The following is a 26,952-nucleotide window of genomic DNA, read 5'->3' on the forward strand; positions in this document are numbered from 1 at the left end:
GATACAAGAAATTTGTAATTAAATCAATATTGACTATCACAGCCAGTATAGTATATTTGAATCACATAAATAAACATATTTGGTTAATGTGGTTTTCCAACATACAGCTTATTAAAGTTTTTCTTCCTAACCTCTTTGCACTGACAATTCTCACCTAGTCTTCAATTCATTCAAGTGACAGAAATTACCCTAAAACCAATCACTGATTCAGCCGTTAAAAAATAATTACAATAAAAAATTGGGGTGGGAAAAGAAAATTTGAAAGGCCATAAATTTGTAAAGTTCATAGACTATTATTTATCAAACTTATGGCAGATTAAGAAAAATCACAACTTTGCACCATCACCCTTGGCGTAAGGGCAAATGCCTGGCACTATATTGTCCTATAGTCTAAGTATTTGTTTATTCCTTATTATGACAACCAGCAAAAATTAATCAATCACAATCCTTTAGAGTAGAACAAGATCTTAATGGTCATCTAGTCCAGGACTAGACACTTTGTGCCAGATAATTCTTGGTGGGGGCTGTCCTGTGCATTCTAAGACGCTTGGCAGCATCCCTGGTTTCTACTACCTCTCCCTGAGTTGTGATAACTGAAAATATCTCCACATATTGCCAAATGTCCCCTGAAGGGGGCAAAACTGTCCTCAGATTAAAAAATATTAAGCTCATTGAAGTTAAGCTAAAGAGTTAAGCTAAATAAACCAAAAAATAAGACTATGGAACCACTTTTTTAAAATGTCATTTTGAGCAGTGATGAAATAGCTACATTTCAAGAGCTAGAGTGAATAATCTATACAACTTCTACATGTAATATCATACCTCCTAGTCCCTACAGAGTATTAACCAGGATTCTTATGATGCATGTCTGAATTATACTTATCTGGCTGACATTCAGATTAATGTAAATGAGTAAAATGGACACCATTAATGATATGATTGACATTAATGTAGAAGTAGTAAGGCCCCAATATAAGATATAAAGCTCAGTGCCTTGCTCAGTATACATCTGAACAAGTTAAATAATATAAACTATAAGACTATATTTAACATTAATAAAATAGCCTAACTAAAAAGTCTTTATGTTTCTTTTTGCTCTTAGACTATAAGCTCCCAGAGGTCAAGGATGATTCCTGATTTGAAAGCCTCACACAGGGCAAACCTCAAGGTTCTTCCTTTGATGTTTCCTATTTGCAGATTTTAATTTCCAAAGGTAGCTGTAATATTATCTCCCATCCTACATGCTTACCTATAATATCACCTTGACTATCTTCCCATCAAGAGGTGACGGTACCTTATACCCAATAGAATGAAGTGGAAATGAAAGTGTGATTTCCAAGAGTAGTAAGAAAAGGTGAAGAAGCTTTCTAAGCCTTGCTTGCTGGAATACTCACCCTTGAAGCCTTCAGTTGCCATGTGCTGTCCAACTCCCCTAGAGGCTGCCATGATGTGAGGAAGCCCAAACTAGTCCAAGTGGAGAGACCACATGGAGAGGCTCTGAGACTACATGAAGAGAGAAAGATGCCGGGCCACCATAGTTTCTCTGTACCCTTTCTCTCCTTTACCACTCCCGCTCCAGTGTACCTGCTCATTCCTGTATGACTGCAAACACTGGAAATACTCTTGGACAGAAACACAAAGCCAAACCCTTCTAGAATTCCTGACCCAGAGAAATCATTGGAGACTAAGTTGGAGGTGCTTCGCAATGCAGCACAGATAACAGGAACAGATCTTAGTACTAGGATTGTGGGGCTGCTATAATAAAAATCTAAAATATGCATTGCCTTTAGGAGCAAGTGGTAGAATCTAAAAGGCTCTTGAAGAGACCATGGTGAAACCTGGAAGGACCAAGAAAAGGATTTTAGTGGAAGCCTTAAAGGGCTTAAATGAACCTGCTGTTTGAGGCCTTGAAGGAAAGGGACAAAAATATTGTTGGGAGATAGAAGAACAAAACTGTTGCCTATGATAACATGAAAAATAGAAACTACACCTAACTTGATTATCTAGCCAAGATTTCCTCAAAGAAGGCAAAGGTGATATTTAAAAACTGAACTATTTGTTTGAGTGGTATTTAGAGGAAATGAAAATACCAGCCAGCCTTGGCTGGGTAGCTCAGCTTGTTGGAGCGTCATCCCAATATGCCAAGTTTGCAGGTTCAATCTCCAGTCAGGGCACAGCAAGAAGCAACCAATGAATGCATAAATAAGTGGAACAACAAACTGAAGTTTCTCTCTCTCTCTCTCAAATCAATAAATAACATATTTTTAAAAATAAATAAAATGCCAGCCAGGAATCCCCCCCCCCCCCCCCCCCCACACTGAGGCATTTTACTTGCACATTTGCATTACACCACTAGAAAAAGAATCCCAGGCTTTTCCCTCCTGTGTGTTTTCATCTTGCTTCTTTATGGTCCATGATGCCTACTGAGGGTGTCAGTACAATGAAACCAATATGACGGGATGGAAGCAGATTGTTCTGCCCTTTTATAAATCTTAGAGTTGTACATCAAAACTGGGGCTGATTACGCCACACTAGTTTAACCTGCCTGTGAGGTTCACAACAACTTTCCCAGCTCTGTGGTTATCAGTAACTTCATATTCACCAACATAAACATGCTTCATCATCACAATTAGAAATCAGATGATGACTTTGGAGCACAGATTAATAAGAACCTGGTGTTTGCCTCTGTTTTTGGCATTGTTGATACTCTTGAGAGCATCAGCCAGAACATGCAAGTGCATTTATGACAGCATAGAAAGAGGGTGGAGCCCTAACCGGTTTGGCTCAGTGGATAGAGCATTGGCCTGCGGACTCAAGGGTCCCAGGTTCGATTCCGGTCAAGGGCATGTACCTTGGTTGCGGGCACAGCCCCAGTAGGGGGTGTGCAGGAGGCAGCTGATCGATGTTCTCTCTCATCCATGTTTCTAACTCTCTATCCCTTTCCCTTCCTCTCTGTAAGAAAAAAAGTCAATAAAATATATTTAAAAAAAAAAAAGAAGAAAGAAAGAAAGAAAGAGGGTGGAAAGAGCCCAGAATGGCTTCTGGGCATGGGTCAAATCCAGGATGCAAATGTAAGATTTTTGGTTAATACCTCAAAAAGATCTAAGGTAGTACCTGAGGAAAACAGAGTGAAGAAATAAAATGGATTGCCTGGCCAGTATACTCAGTGGTTGAGCATCAACCCATGAACCAGGAGGTTATGGTTCAATTCCCAGTCAGAACACATGCCCGCGTTGCAGGCTCAATCCCCAGTGGGGGGCTAGCAGGAGGCAGCCAATCAATGATTCTTGCTCATCAATGATGCTTCTATCTCTCTCTCCCTCTCCCTTCCTCTTTCTGAAATCAATAAAAACATATTTTAAAAAATAAATAAATAAAATGAAATTGCTATAGTCAAGCTTCAAAATTACTAAAACCAAGTAGGTTAAGGCATGAGAAAACAATTCTATTCTTGTTTTAAATAGTCTGGGAACTTAAAATTTGAACTTTTCAGTCCTGTGTCAATGCCTGTATATATATCAACTTTCTGTATGTCAATACCTGGACATAAATCAGACCTTCAGACAACTCTCTGATTAGCCCCTGAAAAAGTTACATATCCAGACCACCTGACATCCATTAGCCAGATCAACCAACATCTGACAAATAACTATCCTGGACCAAACCTAGGGCTAAGAATGCAGGACAGATTCTTCTCAAGAATGTACTTTTTACTATAAAATCTTTAAACTTTTCTTTCTTCTTCAAAATATTCTGGGTATTGCCTAGCTATGTGTTTCTGGTTTGTAAACCCTAAAACCCTTGAATAAGTCTTTACTGTTTATTTCTAGCCAAAGCCTCCAGACGCTTTTTGAGTTAATTCAACATACCTCATAGAAACTTTCTAACAAAAGGCTTATTCCAGATCTTAGAGAAATGTCTTATAGAAGCCCTACTGTTTAAAGAGGCAGGAACTAAGAGGCTAGTCTAAGGATCTAAGAGACAAGAATCTATGATGTAAGGGAGTTATCCCATCCATAGTAACCTCATACAAGACAGAGATGGACATGTCTCAAAGAGATCTGTGGGTATGGCTTTGGTCTAATGGAGATTGTTTTAAATAGATATATGGGAAACCCACAAGTTTAAAAGGAATCATATCAGTTTACACTGAAAGGGACATAGATAGTACAAAATGAAAAGAGGCCTCTGGATCAAAGATTAACAAACCACAGCCTTGGGGCCAAATCTACCTGTTCGTGTAAATAAAGTTGTATTGGAACACTCATGCTTATTCAATTGCATATTGTCTATGGATAGCTAGTTGAGTAATTGTAAATGTCTAATTGAGTAATTGCAAGGTGGAGGCTACAATTAACAGCAGAGTTGAGTAGTTTCAACAGGAACCATACAGCCCTTTACAGAAGCTGATCGTTGCCCTGGGGCTTCCAACCTTTTATGGGCAAGAAGTAGGTTAAGAAGGCAACTATTATAAACACAGGCTAAGAGAAATAATAAATTGAAAAAAATAATAAAATTATAGCTGCCGTTTTAAGCCACTATTAATGATATGACTTGCTATGTAGCAACATCTAGTGTAAATTATTTAATAAACTTTGGTAACTCACTCATTTTTAAGTTTACTAAGCCCCATTTTTCTCTAAGGCATTGTGATATATTTAACCTGTTTTACTTTTTTGACCTAGTTGTGACTTCTCTGTTCTAAATTGCAACAACTTTATTAATATCAAGAAAGTATGCACTGCCATCACTCATAAATTTACATCTACTTTTTAGCCACAAAGAATGCTGCCAATGACAAATACTGTACTTTTCAGATCATTCTAGAAAATTTGAAAATATCTTGGAAATATTGTGGGCCTTTTTTCCATTAAGTATTTCTTTACCTAAAGTTGTTCAACACCTCTCACATATTTCAATATTAACATTAAAAGTTAGAAACATAATGGACAACTGAATCTACAGAAAATCCCTACAAGTAACTCAGATCCTGATACACTATAACTGGCAGATACTTCACTTTTACTTTTTGAGCAACTGATGCAAGTTTTGGAATCAGAACCTTACCTTCTTTATACACAAATACTCAAATCCTGAACTCTACAATCAAAGACTCCACTGTAATGCCAATGTAGTTAAAACATATTTTATGGGACATTTAACTATAATTTTGGGAAAGACAGGAGGACTTTATGTAAGTTTGTGGAGCTTCAATAAAAAAAGAAAGGAAAGCAAAAAGAAAGGCTGTAACAACTAGCGGAAAACAGAAAGTTTTCCATTTGTTATTAACTTCTTAAAAAATATGATATTCTCAACCTGGAAATTAGTCAAAAACTGTAATTAACATATTATAAGCTGAATGGGCAGCTGAGACAATTCAAGCAATTTTCTAAAAGCATCCTACATTTTTCATATAAAACTGCACAATCTACTTAAAGCAAAACAATTTAACATTAAACCCCTATAAAACTACCCCTATGTTTTTTAAGGGGAAGAGAAGAGCTCAATTTCAGCTTATAATAGCAATGACAACCTTGATGTTGGACATTTCCTACATTATGGGATTTTGGAGGATCAATGGCCCAATAAGCTGAAACCACGGTTTTCCCAAATATCCCCAATTTCTAAGAAATGTCTTAGCATCCTGATTGTGATTGTGATTAATCAGGTTAGTAATTCTAGAGGTAAAGCTCATGCTAGCGACTTTTCGTCTCTCCAGCAAGCTTCCACCACCTTACCAATACATAGTGTATTTACTGCTATTCCTCTTACCACGGTTTCTGACCTGTCAACCTGAGTGCAAGATCGTGCAATAATGCAGGTACTGTATGTCTGACACCCTTCCAATAATGAAGCAATAAGTTGTTGGAATACAACTTAATATTGGGGCGCCTGAATACTTGGTTTAAAGGATTCATCTTGAAGAAATGATTTAGATAATATCCTGTAGGGAAAATAAGCATCAAAGCATTTTGAATGTTATTTGTTATTCAGAAAAAAATACCTAAAGTTAGACCTAGAATTTAGCACATGGTAACTTATCATTGAAACTTCAGAATAAACTACAGTGAATTACAACACTACCTTTGCTTTTCTGACAAAATCTTAAGTTCAAGTCTTCTCATTCATAAAAGGCCATTAAGCCTTATAAGCATAAACAAATACAGAGTTAATAGGCATTTTAGTGTAAGCAAGGGTTGTTTAACAGTCAGAGGAACAGATAAGACAGAGCTAGTCACCATTACCTTGGGCTTCTTCCAGTCATCCTGAGGTAGATATCATACAGGAATGCTGGGGCCTTATGGCTTACAGCAATCCAGTAATGATATAAAAGGTGATTGGAGGTTAGATTTACATTGGGCCGTCTGAAGGCCTGTTCGAGAGGATTCCTCTTGAAAGTGGAAATTACATGGTATTCTGAGGAAGAAAAGTTGTGTAACAGCTTTGATAATAACCATGTAATGAAGTTTTGAAAAAAAATCATGTATTTTACAAAGCAAAATATTTTACCAAAGATGTCAGAGTTCACTCATTTAAAAGACAAACTTTTCTACTCTCTAAAGTAGCTAAGAGAATATGAGTATTAGACTGCTGAACTCAATTGGTTTTAGAACTGCCACTGTTTATGAATTTTATTTAGATGAATTTTTGCTAAAATTTACTCTCAAAAATGCTTTTAATATTTTACGAATGTCAGTTTACAATGTCACTTTCTCTATTTCACCTCTCACAATAGCTTCTTTCTTTCTGTTCCTCTTTTCAGATTCTTATTATAGTACTTACTTAAAAAAGAAAAATCATCATCCTTTGCTTATGAATAATTAAGTTGCTCAAATTAACATACATCAACACCTTAAAACAACCCAAATTAACTTCTGCCATAATTTTAGTCTATGCAATGTCAACACAATCAAATCTATAATCATCTATGTTAATACTTCAATGAAAATGTATATTGAGATATTCACTAAAAAAATAGTGTTCAACAATTTTTAAGGAACTTTGGAACATAATGAGAGATTATAAAGCAACACCTCGTATTTAAAGTGTTTTAAAATTATTAAAAGAACTTTATTTAAATAATTATCATAACATTAAAATCTCCCTAGATTTTTTTTCCCCTTTGTGCTCTAATGGCCAATCTTTAAGTTGAAATAAAAATGCCCTAGAAAAACCTTAGGAGAAAGGACATAAAAGATTTGCTTTACAATCAAAACTGATTTACAAGGATAACAAAAATTTTTCAATTAAAGGTAAAATAAGACCTATTACTAAATCAATGCAATAAATATATTTTACTTTAAATTTTAAAACATAAACTAACAATTTAAAAATGATTCAATTTCAGTAGGCTTTAAAGTTATACTAGCATACACACTACCCGCTATAAATTTGTAAGTTTAAATAGATTAAGGAAATTATTTTGGCAAAATGTACCCATCCTACTTGCTAACTCTATTTATTACTCTTTGGGCCACTAGCTAGTTCCTGAGATATACCAACTCTTGTAGTTGGAAGTGCTATTTACTGCTATTTATTGCCTACGGACAGGCAACATCAGCACCGAGAGTGCCCACGACAGAAAAAAGCTGTTTCCATGCCACAGGTACCTACAAGGGTTGCTGCAAATAGCAACAGAAAAACAGTAAGGGTCTGATAAGGGTGGGGCAAGGTGGGATTATACAGCAGGATATTTTTAAATTTGGAAAACACTATTAAGAACAAGGTAGTATTGGTAGATATTCTTAAGATGGCAATTAAAATAAGACTAAATTTGGAACTCAATGGCCTTAATGTCTCATGGGTTATTCTGACATTAAAACTCAGAGAATATTTTAAGTTCTTTAAGATTTACTCTAACATTCAAAAACACAAGTAAAATCATACCAACTTCACCCCAGTGGAAAGGATTAGTGCTGCCTGTTGTGCAATTATACACCATGATGTTCCTTGGTCTGCAAAAACAAAGATCAAATCAATGAAAGATAAAAAGAGGCCAAACTTGTCCAATCTAAATCTTACACGATTTCAAGTAGGAAAAAATAAGGATGGTACCTTTGCTACATTGTTTAAATTATCCTTAAAAGATTTACGACTTTTCCCCCTCCCCTACCAATATTTTTACTTTAAAAATACTGACTTTTTTTCTTTTTATATTTTTATTCCTTGTATGAGTAGAAGTGTGTTTTTAAATGTAAGGAAAACGCTCTAGCCAGTTTGGCTCAGTGGATAAAGTGTTGGCCTGGGGACCAAAGGGTCCCGGGTTCGATTCTGGTCAAGAGCATGTACCTCAGTTGCAGGTTGGGCACTGATTGGGGCTTGTGCAGGAGGCAACCAATCGATGGATTGATGTTTCTCTCTCTTTTTCCCTCTCCCTAAAAATCAATGGAAAATCCGGTGAGGATTAACAAAATAAATGTAAGAAAAACAACAAATAATCTCAGATCTTCCTATCTCCTTCCCATTTTCAGAGGCTCTATTTGAAAATATCATGGACTGATTCCCTTTTACCAGAAACCATATATTCATATAATAATATCCCTTTTTTAAAACATAAAAAATACTGACTTCAAAAATAATGGCAGTTTATTCATTAGAAAACAAAAGTTAATGAATAGCTCAAAGTTTAGGTGTTACCTGAAATGCTACCACTTTTTAAAAGGAGGCTCCATGAGTTGATTAAAGCTGCTCTAGTGTGACATGTTTGATTTATATAAACCATTCTCTGTGAATTTTCAGCTCTTTATGCAAAGTTCATACCACACTTTAGTTTGGATTAAAAAAAATCATCAGTTGGAGGTGGGTTCATTGTTACTACCTAATTAACTTGCCTATCCTATAGTTAGTACATGAGAGTTCACGTTAACTCGTAATTACTGCTGACAGAACCACTTGCTATTATTGCCTGTAATAAGCTAATTGGAATTGATATGCAGGGTGTCCCAAAAAAATATATACACACTTTAACAGCAGATAGCTTAATTTTGAAAATGAAATGTATTTTAATGAAACTGCCTTCCTAATTATTCAATGTATACATTTTTGGGGACACCCTATATATCGATATGAGAATGTCAGGATTGAGGGATTAATATTAGTCAGTAGCTCTGTTTTCCCTTCTCAGTTACTATATATTTAACAAGCAACATTGTCACCTCATATACCTATTAACTCCGGAATACCAGGCTGCTGCAAGACTCGTGTTGACAACTACATCTACAGGAACAAGATCTGCAAGGGCATTGTTGGAGGCACGCATTGTTCGAAGAATTCCTTTCCCTGCCTTTGTTAAAATTAAAAACAACACCTTAAGATACATAAATCAGAGTGCATATATGTATATAAAGGTATACAGAAAACAAAAGAAAATATAGAATATTAAATAAATCAAAAGATGAACTTACCGCAATAAAGAGACCACTTGGTCCATTAAAGTTATCAATCCATCCCTAATACCAAAAAGAAAAAAAGTAGGAAGCTTATAAATATTATGAAGCTAGGGATTTATTACATGAAATCTGCAACTCCACACATGTATTTGGTAATTTTATTCTAAAAACCAAAAATTAGACTAGATTCAGGTCAGACTATTTCTCCTCATCTTAAATAGAAGCAATCTTTCTCTGGGATTGCAAATGGCTAAGTAAAATCATTTTCAAGGGGTTACCTACTCTTCTTTTAATTCTCTGTAAGGAGAATTTTACAAAAAGGAGTTTATACCTGTCAAATATTTTTGTTAAACAAAGCCTGTTCAAGTTTGGTAAATTATTCTCAAAATTACTGAATAAAACAGAGGAAAACAGAATTGTCAAAGCAACAAAAGGCATTCACTTACTATCATAGAAACCTAGGTTTTTCCTAAGTCAACTTGTCTGTTAATTTATATCTATGTTTGCTCTTACTCCAGAGATTCAGAAATACCATAATGCCTTCCTTTCCTATATATCATAGAACTCTCTCATATCTTTTTTAGCTTGTGATCTATACAGGGAAGCATCTACCTCTTAGAAGGCTTGCCTCCTTTTGGTACTAAGAAGCAAATGAAATAAAATAAGATCCTGAATATTTTCATCTCTATTCCGTTCACTTCTGCAAGGGAAGCTAATCTATATATATAAAAGTGTCCCTCTGCCTGTCCGACCGGTTGCTATGATGCACACTGACCACCAGAGGGCAGATGCTCAATGCAGGAACTGCTGAGCTGCAGTGACTTGGCAGCAAAGGTTCTCAGGTGATGCACCCCAAAACCAGAGAGGAGAGAGCCCAATTCCTCGCAGGGCCGCGCAAGTCTACCTCCAGCCATGGGTCATGCTGTTGCTGGGTCACTGCCAGCCCCGAATCTGGTTTACTGCACACTTGCATTTGCGTTCCACACACTGTATGACAGCAACTTTGCAGAGTGCCCTCTTGCACTCTGGAACCCCTCTGGGGATGTTCGAGAGCCAGTTTCGGCCTGATCCCCATAGGCCAGACCAACAGATCCCACCTGCTGGAGGGACCCCGCTTACTCCGCTGGGGAGGGACCATGGGAGGTTGGCTCCAGGGCGTGTCTGGCCCATCTTGCCCAGTTGCATCCCACTGGCCATCTTCTAATTAATTTCCTTTCAATGTGCACAAATCCGTGCACTGGGTCACTAGTCAGTAAATAATTTTTAAAGCCAACAAATGTTGATGTATCAAAAGTCCAAGCTCATCAATCACAAAGAAAAAGTATAGGGCAAGATTGCCTTTGATCGAGATAACATCATAGTCCCAATTAAGATTTTTAAAATGTTAATCAGCATTCCTAAACAAACATACTATAAATAAATATACCAATAGACATGACTCTTTCTATGAATGGAAACAGATCTGCCATATCAAGTCATATTTAGTGAATAACATCTGCTCTTAAATAAAAAACTGCCAACTCTTTTAAAATTTTTAATTACAATTATTTAAAAGATTTCTAACAACTTACTGGAAAAGGTTCTTTCCAACTGGCACCAACAATTGATGGTCTTACAATTGCCACATTTAGCTTTGCTCCTTCTTGTTGTACAACATATTCTGCCAATGCTTTTGTGTATATGTATGTATTAGGTCTGTCTCCTATTAATTTGGGCGTGATATCATTTACTAAGCCATCATCCATCCATCTGGTAAACAAAGAAAGCATGCAAAAATATTTTCAGATGTTTTACTATAAAATAAAATTTAAAAACCTTTCTTTGCATATCCAAACATATCTGTTGCTCTGACCCAAATTATTTGACAACTCTCACTAAAAATATGCAAGTTAGTCTTCCTTTCATTATACATCAAATACAAGTCCATATATCTTATACCCAATTTCTATATCCAAAAAGGTCCAAAAATCTAGAGTTCTTTCATAAATCATATTGGTAGATAGTAAAGCTGATCTGAACTTATTTATGATCTTTTGCTTTTTTTTTTTTTAGAGAACTCACTTAGTGTGACTATTCATTCCAAAATATATCTGGACCCATGGGTTTCAGATCAGGAATTATATTTCAGATTAGGAATTCCAAGCACCATAACATATTACTTATACACATCTGCAATGAACATACATTTATAATTAATAGAAAAGATCTAGTAATCTCAATATTACTGAAAACTGTATGCTCTCACTAATGAGACTAACAGAAATTAAGGTAAACAATAAAATAAAATGAATCATGCTGTAAAATTTAATTAGGGCATCATTTCCATCTGCAGCTATTATTTTTAGAAACTTCTTAGTGTTTTTCTGAGTTTTTTTGTGTTTGTTGTTTTTATTCTCACCAGAGGATATATTTTGTTTTGTTTTCATTTTTAGAGCGAAAAGGGGGAGAGAGAGAAACATTGATCAGTTGCCTCTTGAACACGTCCCAACTGGGGGTCGACCAGGGATTGAACATGCAACCCAGGTATGTACCCTGACCAAAAATCGAACCTAAGACCCTTCAGTGCATGGGACAAAGCTCCAACCAACTAGCCGACTGGCCAGGAAACCTCAGTGGTTTACATGCCTCTGGCATGAAGTACAATATTTTGGCTGACACTTGTATTCATCATCCAGAAATTAGTGCAGCTTGGAGATTTCCTACCATCTTCTACCCCAAACAAGCCTGTCAAGAAGTGGGGTCTTAGGAATTTGGCTGTTTTTATTTTGCTGCTCAGAAAACTTCCATTCCAGCTTCGTCCCTCTTTTGTGCTGGAATTACCCCTTCCCACTCACCCCTCCTTTTACACTTTATAGTTTTTCCGCTGCAGTCCAAAAGTACCCAAGCAAAGCCTAATATGAAGTAGAAAGTCTACCTGGGAGCTGATTCTGTTGGTAATGTGGAAATTACAAACTCCAAGGGAGCAAAGGGGCTTTTCAATGTCATTTGCTTTAAGAAACAGGGACATTCTACTCTCTCTAAGGCCTTGAATTGATTTCTTGCCCTTATAAAATAGTCTAATAAACTAATTTTTAAAAAGAAATGCCATTAAGTATGTTTCATTTTGGTTTAAAATTACTAATGAGTTCATGCCTTGGCCAGGTGGCTCAGTTAGTTGGAGGGTCGTCTTGTACACCAAAAGGCTGTGGGTTCAATTCCCAGTCAGGGATACCTAGGTTGTGGGTTCAATCGCTGGTAGGGGCACTTATGGGAGGCAACTGATCAATTACTAGATCATTTCTCTCTCACATCAATGTTTCTCTTTCTCTTTCTCTCCCTTCCTCTCTCTCAAATCAGTAAAAACATATCCTCAGGTAAGGATTAAAGGGAAATAAAAAATTACTAATGAGTTCTGGAAAAGAAAAATATTATTTGATTTTGAGTCTTACATATTTTTAAAAATTAGTTGTGAATGGGTATAAAGTACGAATATTTTGTTTCTTTAGGGAGGACATGTTAAAAGGGTCTGAGGGTTTGGGATGAGAGAAGTATTTTGCAGAGCTATCAATGTCCAAATAATTAAAAAATAAATAAAGGTATTTATTTATTTAAACAGTGGAAAAATTCAACTAGCAACCTACTGTGAAATTATAAAATTCCTTACAACTTTCTCAGTGTATCTGAAGAAAAAGTCTACTCTGATAATCTGTAAAAGGAAGGTTATATACTAGGTGGTATGTATGGTCTTTCCCAGTCTAAATATCTGATTCCAATGTTACATACTTATTTTCTGATACTTTTCCCTTACTGTCTATAACAGGGGTGCTCAAACTATGGCCCGCGGGCCACATGCAAATACAAATATTGTATTTGTTCCCGTTTTGTTTTTTTACTTCAAAATAAGATATGTGCAGTGTACATAGGAATTTGTTCATTGTTTTTTTTTAAACTATAGTCCGGGCCTCCAACGGTCTGAGGGACAGTGAACTGGCCCCCTGTTTAAAAAGTTTGAGGACCCCTGTTCTATAATGCTACATATGCATAACTGTATATTCAGTATACTGTCACACTCTAATGACAGCCATGCTAACTGATGAGGAAGCATAAATTAGAGATTATCAAGATAAATTTTCCTTTGTATATGGATGAAAGGAAAATACTAATAAAATTGAAGGGCAGTTGCTAATCAACTTAGAAAAACTCCAGAGTGGAGACAACTTTTGAAATATGGAAGAGATGTTGCTACATTAAAAGAAAAAACAACAAACTGGCTAAATTAGGCCAGTAAAGCCTAATCACTAATGTGAATTTACAGATGCAATCCATGAGTTATCCTAAAATTATCTGTTAGCCAGATTTCTTTGTAAGCAAGGAAAGAAGATATAAAATTAGAAGGTTACATGCTCTTTTTTTCAGCAACTTAAGTGTTTGGATATACTAAATACTAATAAGAGAAAAAGTAAAAAGCTTCATTAACTTCCACTCAACTTTTCCCAGAGATATTAACAACTTCTGCCTACTGGCCTAAGAAGAAAATGAGGTAGATACTTAGGACCGTCGAAGAAATGGAGTCATAAAACAAAACCAGGGAATTACCCTAAGAATGTCTTAGTAAACTCACATGTTTATTAATTTCATTATAACCTGTCTGCTTCCCCATAGTGATTAGCAGAAAAGCTTTAAAGAAAAGGACCTACATGGCTATTTTAGGAGAAAACTTGGAGAAAGAGCTAAGAACACTCTCTATAGCACTCTTGGGAAAAAAAGAATTGGACTGAGAAAGCAGGAAATAACTAAGGAGCTGAAAGTGATAGAATCTCTGGGAAGAAAGACCTGAAGAGAAACAGATAAGAAAAAAGAAGTAAAAAACTACAGTAATATTATATGAGGATTAACAAATATGTGATGATATGATGGCTACTGGAAGGTTTTTATAATTATAAAAGAAAAACTATTTTTGTTTTTGCTCTGATCCTGTGTTATTTGTTTCACCTGACGAGAAAGCACAGGCTGAACAAAGCAAATGAAACCTTGGCCATGGCATAAGCATACTTCACTTAAGCCATATCCAAATATTTATCATGTAATAGTTGTTGATAGGATCCTAGTCCTTAGAAAGATAACAGTGACACTCAGAGTATCAATTAAAGGACCATGACTCCTCTGATTTCCCTAATAACTAAAGGTACCTCTACAGACATACTCCATTGGTTCATAATAAAAAAGATAATCTTTTAATAAATTAGAAACTTGAATAGACAGTCATTAGTCCCTATGGTATCAGATACTTAATCACTAAGATTGATTCTTTGGGAAACAGAGGCCCTAATATCATTTGATGAGCCTGTTCAAAGGCCTACTTCCAACCAACACAGCTGATCAAAAGAGAAAGCTCCACACTCCAGCAGTCATTTAGATATAAATCTATACAATAAAAAAACATAGTAAATATGTAATAATTTGTTAAATAAAAAAGAGGTGTGTGTGTGTGTGTGTGTGTGTGTGTAAAGGGATGGGGAGAGAGAAACTGAAATTGACCAAGCAATACATATAAATAAACCTGGATCCAAAGTCCAAAGTTTTAGAATCAAAGTAAATGTATATAAATTTCAAACAAACATACTCTAAAGAATCAATCAGTTTCTTGGGATCCACAGGGGGTGGATAGACTACTTCTTCAATATGCTTTCGATTGCAGTAAGCATATGCTGTTGACACGTGCATGAACACTTCCAGATTCTTCATTTGTTGTGCAAGGAAAATAAGCTGTCGTGTAGCGATCACATTTAACTGAACAGCATCTCTGTAAAAGAAAAAGTGATAATAAAAATTAGAAAGCTATGTCATTTATTTATCTGCTAAAATAAATCTTATTTCCATTACAGAGAGATTGAAAGACAGAGATTGTTTCTTTACAACTGATCCCTTAGCTCTGATTTTGTGTATTTTATTTCAATATGAAGTACATCCATTCTATCAGTCATGTTTAAAAATAAATATTTTCTGATTATAAAATAAATCTCACTAGAATTTTTAAATAAAAGTACAAATTAAAAATTTTAAATTACCCAGAAATAAAAACATAGATCATTTCTGCATCTCTGGCTTTTCAGTACCCATTTGTAAGTCATGTTAGACTTCTTTTGCATCTTGACTTTTAAAAGTATACTATTTCACGATATAGATGTACCATAAGAAGAAATTAGAATTGTTAAGTAACTTTAAAATGCTAAAGTAGAGTAACCAATAAAACTCAGAAATGTTCAACTGCACTAACATATAACCAAATAAGAATATGTTTATTTCTGTCTTTGTAGCAATTAACCCAAACATCTTAAGACTAGTTACAAAAGGAGTATTATAATAAAACTAGAGGCCTGGTGCACAAATTCATGCACCAATGGGGTCCCTTGGCCTGACTGGGCAGAAACTGGCTCTCTGACATCCCTCGAGGGGTCCCAGATTGCGAGAGGGTGCAGGCCAGGACGAGGGACCCCACCAGTGCACGATCGGGGCCAGGGAGGTTGGCCATCCAAGGAGGGACCTCGGGAGGGCTCCAGGGTGTGTCTGGCCCATCTCACTCAGTCCCAATCAGCCAGACCCAGCAGCAAGCTAATCTACTGGTTGGAGTGTCTGCACCCTGGTGGTCAGTGCACATGATAGAGAGTGGTTGAGCAGCCTTAGCATATCATCAGCATATTACACTTTGATTGGTTGAACGGACGAACGGACGACCACTTAGCATATTAGGCTTTTATTATATAGGACTAGTACATATTTTACAAGACACATGCAAGACCCCAAAGTGATCTATATATTCCCTTCTTGAAATTTATTAGAAATAATTCCACAAATACAAAAGTAAATATGAAGAAAAAAAAAACAATTAAGCATCATCTAGTAATAGCAATAGCCTAGAGAGCCCAAATATTCACTAGGAATAAAACAATTTAATAAAGTAAGCATTTTATCACAATGAAAGAATATAGCCATTAAAATAATTATGAGAACTATAAAACATGGAAAAATCTAGATGAATATTGAAAAATACATACATTATAAAATGAAGCAAGATTAAGAATAAGACTCTGGAATAAGACCTGGGTTTAAATACTAGCTTAGCCTACTATCGACTAGGATTAGGTGACCTGGTAAAGTCATTCAACCATTCAGGCCTCAGTTTTCTCACCTGTAAATGGGAATAATAATGGAATCTATCTAATGGGATTTGTATAAAATTAAATTAAATAAATAGCTTATAAGTATTTAGCATTATTCCTAATACAGTCCCAAACAACCATTCAATAAATATTATTTAAGGTAATAAGATGTTGGGTAGTTTTTGCTTTCTGTTAAACTTATGTTTACAGCTTGATATTTGAGGGGAAAAATATTTGAAATACTCAATGGCATGGTAATATATTGTAGGTGACACTGTAAGTGATGTAACTGATCCAAAAGAGACTAGGACAAAGTACCAGAAATTATACAAATGTTACAGTTATTTATCTAGTTAACATACTAAAATTAACTTAGAGAAAAAAATTTGTTCTAACCCAAATTTTTCAAACAGAAAGAAATTAAAAATCCCTAAATTTGCTATACTAAGTAAACATCACATAAATTATGCTATATCAACATGATAGAATATCACCACATTATGCAAATTATAACTATTAAAAAATTAAAATAGGGAAGTTGTTTCTATAAGTAAAGTAGAAATTCTATGTTTACATTTTATGTAAAATATATGTTCAATGATAGACTGCAAGAAAATTTTTAAAAAATAAAAAGTTTTGAGTACTTTCTAAAATTTTTACATTTTCAGTATTTAAGAAAAAAAATCCAACCCTTTTAAGGGGCCAGGATTGTCACAGAATCTGGCCCACTGGACAGCAAAGCAGTGATCTGATGTCTATCGCATTTGCAAAAACAATGTTTTGGAAGAGGTATACAGAGAACTTTCTGTTAGAGGCTCCTAAAGACCGGACAACAAGTTCTGGGTCACCAGGAACAAGAAATAATTCATGAAAGGAAAAACTCCTGGGCCTCATTTTTTTTTTTCTCTTAATTTAATAGTATCCAAGAGCCTATGAAACATACTAAAAGTAAATTTTTTAAAAGTGAAGTAATTGGGTTGGGGTCTTACAATCATGAGTGTATCTTTTTCTTCCTTATTTGTACTGTACAGGGTTTCCATTTCTGTTCAAATGGAAATCCTGCAGAAAAGACCTTTCACAGAGAGGATACTATCCACTACTGTAGGGCAATGGGCTCTTTTCTTTTGCATTTGCAAAACAATAGGTGTAAGGGTAGTAATGTTTTGGGAGCAGAACACAAAGGATATTCTGTTACAGGTTCCTGAGGATGGTGACAGAGTTTCTGGGTCATTGAAAATAAGGAATATCTTGAGAGAGGAAACACTTCTGTGCCTTTCTACCCCTACCCCGCCCATCTGTACCTGAGAGTCCAAACCTGAAGGCATTTTGTGCCAACATAAGTAACTCTTAGTATCACTGCCAGGCTAGTAACCTCACTCTGTTACCACCACCCAATTTCTACTCCACTGAAATTCAGGCTAAGACCTGACATGTTTGATCAGAAAGAATTTAGTACTAAACAAAAATAATGTCATTATATTTTGGTTATCTGGAGTCATAAATGCATACTAAATAAGAGTGACTTTGAAGTAGGTGTGTGGGGGGTGAACAAATTTTTGTAATTATGGTCTATCATTAATATAGACACAGAAACCACTTTTTTAAAAAAAGAAAAAAAAATTGAGCTTCCAGTACATTTTTTTGTTCACCTGTCTTCTATAGACATGTTCGGTTGTTCAAAATCTCTGCTGATAATACTTCTAAGACTTTACACCAAAGATCTCACACTTGGCATGACGGACCCCTGAAAGCTTATTAAAAATGGAGACTGCACCCAGCCAGGTGTAGCTCAGCGGTTGAGCATTGAGCAACCAAGAGGTCACCAGTTTGATTCCCGATCAGGGCATATGCCTGGGCTGTGGGCTCCATCCCCTACTGGAGACGCACAGGAGGCAGCCATTTGATGATTCTCTCTCATCACTGATGTTTCTATCTCCCTTCCTCTCTAAACTCAATTTTTTTATAAAAATGCAGATTGCTGGACCTCATCCCCAAACACTTGTTAATATCTGAAGTGAAGCCTGTGCAACTACATTTTAAATAAGTTCCCCTCGCCCCTAGCCAGTTTGGCTCAGAATTGAACCCTGTGGACCGAAGGGTTCCAGGTTCAATTCTGCTCAAGGGCATGTACTTCGGTTGCAAGCTCTTCCCTGGCCTAGGTAGGCCCTGGTTGGGGTTCATGCAGGAGGCAACCAATCGATGTCTTTCCCTCTCTGTCTTTCCCTCTCTCTCCCACTCTCTCTGAAAATCAATGGAAAATATATCCTCGGGTGCGGATGAAAATAAATAAATAAATAAATAAATAAGTTCCCCTCATCCCCACCTCTGAGAAAATACTATCCAGATGAGATCTCAATATTGTTGTTTTTTAAAACTTAATGAAGCTATAAACACAGATGTCTAGGGACTAATGAATCAGTCTTAGGGTAGGGGACCCAGACACCTATAATTTATATGACAGCCAAGGCTCTTGCTAAAAATGAGGAGTCCTGGGTATTATCACAAAATTAGAGGATCTAAAGTTGGCATGTACAGCCAAAAACTGTGCCTTTTAACACATCTCCCAAAAGTTCTTAAGATTCGGAATACATTCTAACGTTTAAGGATCAATGCCCTTAGATGCAAGTTTCTTGATCTTTTCTAATAATCAATCTCTACTTCCACTTCTTTCTGAACACCTATCACAGCCCTTAATGTATACTTTTCAGTAACTCCTTATTTTCTATCTATATTATGGTTCTTTAAGCATATTCTTACTCCTATATTAGACTGTATGGACTTTGCAAATAGGATCTGTGGGCAATTTATCTTGGTCTCCCCGAAAATATCGAGTACAATATGCCATTTTTTATTTGTGGGTTAACTTAAAAAGTGGTTATAAAGAGTAACTATTTTGTTAGTAGTTATTATATACCAACCTACAGTGTTTTAGAATGTCTGGCTCAAATCTAATGTTGTAGTATCACCATTAAAATTGCTTCATAGAAAATAATATCAACGATGAGGCACTTTGGTCAGCAAACCTACATGCCTTGACAAGGAAGAAAAGAACAATAAATTTTCTTATTCACCTATACCCCTTCCTCTATGGTATCTCCAGTAAAAGAAGAAAGAATACTAATGAAAATATTTCCTTTCCATTAATGGTAGCCTTGCTTACCCCCAGGGAACAGAAAGAAAGAAAAAAGGTACCCTGAAAGTACTGTACTTTGATGAGTTTCACCCCAACTAAGGTTGCCTGTTCAATGAGGACTATACATACCATAATTACCTAGTATTTATGTACTTTTTCTTAAAAATATTTTCTTAAGGCTGTGTGAACTCTTTCTTGGTTATGAAAAATAATAAAAGCTAAAACTGTGTGTGTGTGGGGGGGAGAATATCTGTTAGATTAACTATTTCATACTAAAAACCTACCTGTAATTACACTATCCAAATATAACTGGCAAGTATCAAAAGGCATTATCTATAAATACACATATATATACACACATGCTTTTTGAAAATGTGATTATACCATCCTATTTAATAAAGAGGGAATATGCTAATTGACCCTCACACCTTTGCAAAGATGACAACGCCAACAGCCAATAAGGGAATATGCTAATTGATTGTCCCATCCTCAAATAGGGCAGCGCCCACAGCCAATAAGGAATATGCTAATTGACTGCCACACCCTCAAAGACGGCAGCGCCCACAGCAACAAGGAGGGAATATGCTAATTGACTGCCATGCCCTCAAAGATAGCAGCGCCCACAGCCACAAGATGGCGGCACCCAGTATCCTGAGCCCTGCCGCACGCCTGCCTCTGGAGTCCCCAGTCCCCTCCGCCCCTCTGCCACCTAGGGCCAGCCCGAGGCACAGGCAAGTCTCGGATGGCAGCTACCCAGCCGCCCAGGGCCGGCCGAGGCTTGCGCTGCCAGCAGTGGCAGCAGCAGAGGTGTGAAGGGGCATCACCTTCCCCTGATCACCAGGTCGCCTCCCGCCCCTGAAGGCTCCCGGACTGTGAGAGGTGGCAGGCCAGGCTGAGGGACTCCCTCCTCCAGTGCATGAATTTTCATGCACCAGGCCTCTAGTCTATATATATATATATATATATATATATATATATATATATATACATATATATATATATATATATATATATATATATATAAATAACCCTAATATGCAAATAAACTGAACCACCAGTCGCTATGATGTGTGCTGACCACCAGGGGGTATGGTGGAGCAGGTGTCCCAGACCAAGGCGCGGCACCAGTCACTGTCATTGGGGCGAGCCTCTGGTGGTTACTGAAAATTCTTTGCTCTTGCAAGCTCTGGTCCCACCAGGCGCTCGCACCTGCTGTTGGCACCAGCCCCATTTGCACCCGTTGCCAATGCCAAAGCTGCTGCTCACACCCACTGCCAGCGCCCAGCGACAGCCCCGATCACTTGACACTGTCAACAGGTGTGAGTGGCAGATGCCAGCCCCAATCACCCCCCAGGGCTACTCCACCTCCCCCTGCTCCTAAGAGGCAATCAGGGCCAGCAGCCACCTCTTGGACCCGCTGCCAGTGACAGAGCCAGCGCTTGCACCCACTGCCGGCGCCAGCCCCACTCGCATCTGCTATTGGCACCTGGCGCTGGTCCTGATGGCTCGGTGCTGCCAACAGGTGTGAGCAGTGGCTGCCGGCCCCAATCGCCCCTGAGGGCTTCCCCACCTCCCCCTGCTCCTGAGGGGCGATCGGTGCAGAAGCCACTGCTCGCACTCACTGACGGTGCTGGCCCTGCTCACACCCGCACCTGGCACCAGCCCCAATCACTTTGTGCCGTCAGTGGGTGCAAGAGGGGCCAGCGCCGTTAGCAAGTGGGTGCGGCGGTGGAGGCAGGAGTGGGGCTGCCAGCAGACAGAGGACCAGAGGCCATGGTGGAGGGGCCAGGCGGGGGCACGGAAGATGGGCCGAGACCCGCCCTTGAGCCCACCAGACTCGTGGCCCACAGATCCTTTCAAGGTGCATGAATTCATGTATTGGGCCCCTAGTAGTTCTAATAAGATTCTTTTGTCACTTTTCAATCATGAACACCTAACAGCTATAAAAAAAGAACTAAAAAGTAAATAACAAATTATAATCACTGGATAATAAATAAAGTCAAGATTAGAATTAAAGTAAGTAATTCCAAAGCTCATTAGCTTTCCATTATACAATGCTGCCTCAGCTTCCTCAACTATAAAGTAGATTTGCCCATACTACTACAGTGGGTAATGTTAGCATGGAGTAAAATAAAAGATGAGAAAATACCCTGAAAACTATAAAGCACTATTTCAGAAATATAAGGGACTATTTAAAGTGCCCTCACCTGTGATAGAGGCAAAACACATTGTAATGCTTTGGCACTGAACTGTCACGTTATATAATGTTAATTAAGGTTTATACTTCTATATTAAAGACAATATGGGGAATAATCTCAATTTAATTAATCATAATTTAATTAAAAACATTTTAAGAAAAAGGCCTTCAAGTAATTGTGAAACTTACAGAAGTCTGCACCAATTTAACTGGCATAAGACCATACAATTAGATTAATATTAACATTAAAACTGTATTTGTGAACATACCATCAAAAAGAATGCTTTGAATTAAACAGCACTGTTTGAAATTAACATGTTAATTTTTATAAAAATTAGTGAACATTTAGAATTTTTTAATTGAAATAGGCATCTAAGTAAGCCCAAGTTATTTTTTAAATTAAAATTATGTTCAATGTATCTTGTCCCCAACACTGCTAACAAGGTTTTAAAACTAAAAAAAAAGGCATGACTTAAATTTATAAGCTGATTTATCTTACTCTACAAACATGAGCCTAATTGCTTTAAATTTTCAGATGAATATATGTGTATAGAAAAATAAAGCTGCTGAGGTATAGGCTTCTGAAAGAATGGAGGTAAGGGAAACAAACACTATTAGTTGTTAAAACTAACACTCCTACCCAAGATGAACATTTTTTCTTCTGTAATTACACTATCCAATTATAACTCCTATGTCTTGCCTTTACGCTGTCCTATATTAAGATGCATGGCAACTTCTAATAAATATACACTAGCTATCCAATGTTTTTAAACTGATAACAAGAAAAAGGAAATTCTTTTCTCACTATGTAGGAAACTGAAAGCTATAAGCGACAGTTTCAAATCATTTTCAAAATAATTTGACTGAAAAGTAGAATTCAAATTAGATTTTTTCAACCATGCTTAAGTTCAAATATCAGAGAAATACCTTTACTTACCTTAAATTTTCATTAAACCTTACTGTAGCTGCACAGTGAAATATAATATTGGTAGAATCTATGATGATCTCTTTATCTTCTTCACTAAGAGCCAGTTTAGGTTGGGTAAGTTCACTGTTGATTGCTACAATTTTTTCCTTAAAATCTGGATTTTCATCTCTCAATCTGTCAAAGAGCTATCAAATGGGAAAAAAATTAGTTTAGGGCAGCACTTTTCAACTTTCTAAAACACATGATCATCTCCCTCTTTCCACTAATGATCACTATTTTTAAAGCTTCAACTATACAAATCCTAACACTGCTATTCTTAACTGTTATCATTCTGTATAGAAAACATCCTACAAGACGCAAATTATTATCCCCATTTCATAGATAAGAAATCTGAGGAATCAGGAGGTTAAGTAACTTGCCCAAGATACAGAGCTGGTAGTTTGCACAGTTAAATTTTAATTGTCCATGCCTCTGTTGATTAGGTTATATTATCACTCAGAATAGACTTAAGCAGTGCAAATATCAGGACAACGCTTGAAATGATTATTCAGATTTCTCAAATCCAGGCTTTAATTTACAAGTGAATGAACAATTAGAATATCTATAATAATAATAATAATAAACGGGTAATATGCTAATTAGACAAGGCATCATTCTGGATGTCCTTCCTGACGAAGCCAGGGCCGGAGGGAAGCCAGCTCAGGTCCCAGATGCCTGCAGGTAGCCAGAGGAGGGGAAGCAGCCCGGGTCCCAGGTGCCTGCCTGTGGCCAGAGGAGGGAAGCCGGTGCTGGCAGCCGGGGGACAGAAGGCTTACTCTTGCACGAATTTTCATGCATCGGGCCTCTAGTAGTATTATAAGTAATAAAATAGGGGTAATATTACAGTGCTATGACACTGCACAGGAGAACCAACTAACCCAACCTCTACACTCTCTTCCTTTCCTCTTCCCTCTAAAAAACTCTCAGGACTGTAGGCTCCATTAAGGCAGGGACTCTATCTTATTTATTCCTGGATACAAGCCCCTGCATCAAATCAAATATCTAGCACTAAGTAAACACAATAAATGTTTTCTGAAAAATAAAAAATGAATAAGAATAAATACTATAATCGAAATTCCTTTTGGGGATATGCCTACAGAGTCAGACTCCTTACGTGCACCAAATTTGAGCTCATACTATCCTAACCCCAACTTCATTCTCTGACTCTTTCCTCCAAGCTTAAATTCAAATTAATTTTAGATGTCTATAAAAGTCAACTCTTTCCTTAAAGTATGAACATTTGCCCCTATCAGGTATATTCGTAAGAAGATATCAGCCGAAACCGGTTTGGCTCAGTGGATAGAGTGTCGGCCTGCGGACTGAAAGGTCCCAGGTTCGATTCCGGTCAAGGGCATGTACCTGGGTTGCGGACACATCCCCAGTGGGAGATGTGCAGGAGGCAGCTGATCGATGTTTCTAACTCTCTATCCCTCTCCCTTCCTCTCTGTAAGAAATCAATAAAATATATTTTAAAAAAAAAAGAAGATATCAGCAGGCTGTTCTCAAGTGATCTAAGCGACACTGTACACTCTTATTCAGCAGCAGTTTTCAAATGTGGTCCAAGGATCCTAGGAGTGCCCGGGACTATTTTAGGTAGTGCACAAGGTCAAAATTATTTTCATACTATCACTAAGACATTATTTGCATTTTTCATTTTCATTCTCTCACAAGTGTAGAGGAATTTTCCAAAAGCTACATGTGTGATGACATCATCACTCTGGTGGCTAATGGAATGTGTACTTGTATATTCTTTAAAGTTTGTTTTAATTTCTACTATGATAAATATCAGTAAGATAATGAAGCAAAGCCTCACAAAATGAAACCTCTTCTAAGTACCCAATAATTTTTAAGAGGGTAAAGGGATCCAGAAACGTAAAGTTTGAGAGTCACACTGCTTTTAACCGTTTGAGTCCCAAGCAGCGCAATCGCGCTGCTGAGATTTTATGTCGAGAAAACATACGATTCCGTTTGAGTCCCAGGGGGTATTGAAAAAACACTGTCGAAGAATCCCAAACAGCACAACCGCGCTTTCCCTAAATGAGTACGAAAAGACCCAAACAGCGTGATAGCGCTTGTTTTATTTTATGTTGAGAAATACCAAGCAGCGCGATTGCGCTGCTTGGGACTCAAACGGTTAATAAACAGTCTTTCAACCTATTTGGCAGATATGGAAAAGTATAGCCACAAGGTAATGATATCAATCTGCATTACACTGCAGTCAATTTATCAATTCAAATAATTTTCTCAAGAGTTAGAACTCAGTCCATCTCACTTCTTGGGGGAAAAACTGAAATGAACTTTGTACCTCCCCTACTTTAAGATGGCAAATTCTTCAATCACAGTTATTTTGTTTATGTTGGTAAATATTGAAATATTAACTCCCATTTTACTTTTAAAAATAAGTTCCTAGAAACCTCATGTGGTAATTATTTGAGTTTATACCAGCTACACTTTTCTCATGTTTAAATATAAATATTTATTTGTCTGAAATCCTCTTCCTCAAGTCAAAGAAACAAAAATTTAAAATAATAATAAACTAACAATGTTATTATATTTTAGGAGGCAGAAAGCTCAACGGGAGAGAGGAATGTTGGTAGAGAATACCCTAGCACTTAATATTTACTTCACATGCTTTATATAGCTCCCAGTGTAATAGAAATCACAGCTTGTCCTGATGCTCTTTCCACCTATCCAGCAGTTCCCATCTCAGAACCTTTGTCCTTGCCATTTCCTCTGCCTGGAACACTCTTCCTCTACATTCCCACAGGGATTCTTCCTCACTTCATTCAAGTCTCTGCTCAGATATCACCTCAGAGAACTCTTCTGACCATTGGATCTAAAATAGCACCTCCATCACTTTCAATCTCCTTTATCTGCTTTACTTTTCTGCACAGCATGTATCACTATTCAACATGGTATGTATTTATTACCTTGTCTCCCTAACTAGAATGTAAATTCCCCAAATGCTGGGACTTTGCTGATATAACTCTGAAGAACCCCTACTGTACAGCAGGATTCCATGTATCCTTGTGGTAGGAGGGAAGAACACAAGTGCTTAAGAATTTGGGGCAATGGGAAGAACGTTACAAAAGTGTAACTAGCTATATGAGTTATACTATCACCGAGTAAACTCTCAAAAGAATAGATCTATTTTAAAAACAGTAATTCAGCCCTGACTGGTTTGGCTCAGTGGATAGAGCATCGGCCTGCGGACTCAAGGGTCCCAGGTTTGATTCCGGTCAAGGGCATGTACCTTGGTTGCGGGAACATCCCCAGTAGGGGGTGTGCAGGAGGCAGCTGATCAATGTTTCTCTCTCATCGATGTTTCTAACACTCTATCCCTCACCCTTCCTCTCTGTAAAAAATCAATAAAATATATTTTAAAAACAAACAGTAATTCAGAGAAAATTAGTTTTTCCAGTAGAAGTAGGAATTACTTAAAGTGTTCATGTGGGGGAAAACGGAATTAATAAAGTGAAAAGTGAAGACAAAAGTAAGTATTTTATTCTTTAACTCCCCATTAATAGTATCAAATAAATTATTTTAAAAGGAAAAACTATTAATTTATACCTCACTGGTAAAACTGTGTGGGTATAAGATCATCTCTTTATAAGGGGGAAAAATATAAACAAGGAAAACATGGATGTTCCACACATAAGTGAAGTTCATCTTTCTGAACCAAAATTATATTTGAATGGAAATCATTCCCAAACAATAAATATCTCAGTAAAGAAAACATTTTAAATATAATTCCGTCTTTTAATTCATCCTAAGTCACCATGTTAATATTGGTTACTGTATTTTATTATAATGCTGTGATGTTAAGACAATTAAGAAGTTATATTTTAGTACCTCTGAACTTCTATACAGGTCTCATTGAGTACTTTTTTCTCTTTTTTTCTCATAATTGTTCTTCTGTTATCATACTTTATCACTCCCAGGAGATATGCTTCCCATTACTGCCCTAACCCACAACCTGACTCTTCTTCCTGCTGTGTGTTACCTCTGTTATTCTCTGCCCTTCATGCTCTTCTTTTCTGCTCTTTGTCATCTTCTCTTCTAATTTTTGTCCACTTGGGCACGAATTGCCATTAGCTTCGGGAAATTAAGCTATTTTCACTCAGTGT

The 26,952-nt window shown here is 36.9% G+C and overlaps 1 protein-coding gene and 1 pseudogene across 3 annotated transcripts in view; both read right to left on the reverse strand.

Annotated features, from left to right (window-relative positions):
* FAR1 (fatty acyl-CoA reductase 1) overlaps positions 1–26,952 on the reverse strand; it is a 66,580-nt gene that overhangs the window by 13,656 nt on the left and 25,972 nt on the right. For 2 of the 3 annotated variants that reach the window (XM_070428274.1, XM_070428275.1), the window contains 7 exons: positions 22,796–22,971; positions 14,992–15,171; positions 10,961–11,138; positions 9,405–9,449; positions 9,156–9,283; positions 7,888–7,955; positions 6,246–6,417 (listed from right to left, as the gene is read on the reverse strand). In XM_070428274.1, the coding sequence (XP_070284375.1) occupies positions 6,246–6,417; positions 7,888–7,955; positions 9,156–9,283; positions 9,405–9,449; positions 10,961–11,138; positions 14,992–15,171; positions 22,796–22,971 (947 nt within the window). The remainder of the gene's footprint in view (positions 1–6,245; positions 6,418–7,887; positions 7,956–9,155; positions 9,284–9,404; positions 9,450–10,960; positions 11,139–14,991; positions 15,172–22,795; positions 22,972–26,952) is intronic. The other variant, XM_070428273.1, reaches the window with a different exon arrangement.
* On the reverse strand, positions 2,329–5,764 carry LOC139019066 (small ribosomal subunit protein uS8-like; annotated as a pseudogene).

Source organism: Myotis yumanensis, unplaced genomic scaffold (genome assembly GCF_028538775.1).
Source record: "Myotis yumanensis isolate MYYU_CA2020_CCGP unplaced genomic scaffold, mMyoYum1.0.hap1 SCAF_10, whole genome shotgun sequence".
Classification (NCBI taxonomy): domain Eukaryota; kingdom Metazoa; phylum Chordata; class Mammalia; order Chiroptera; family Vespertilionidae; genus Myotis; species Myotis yumanensis.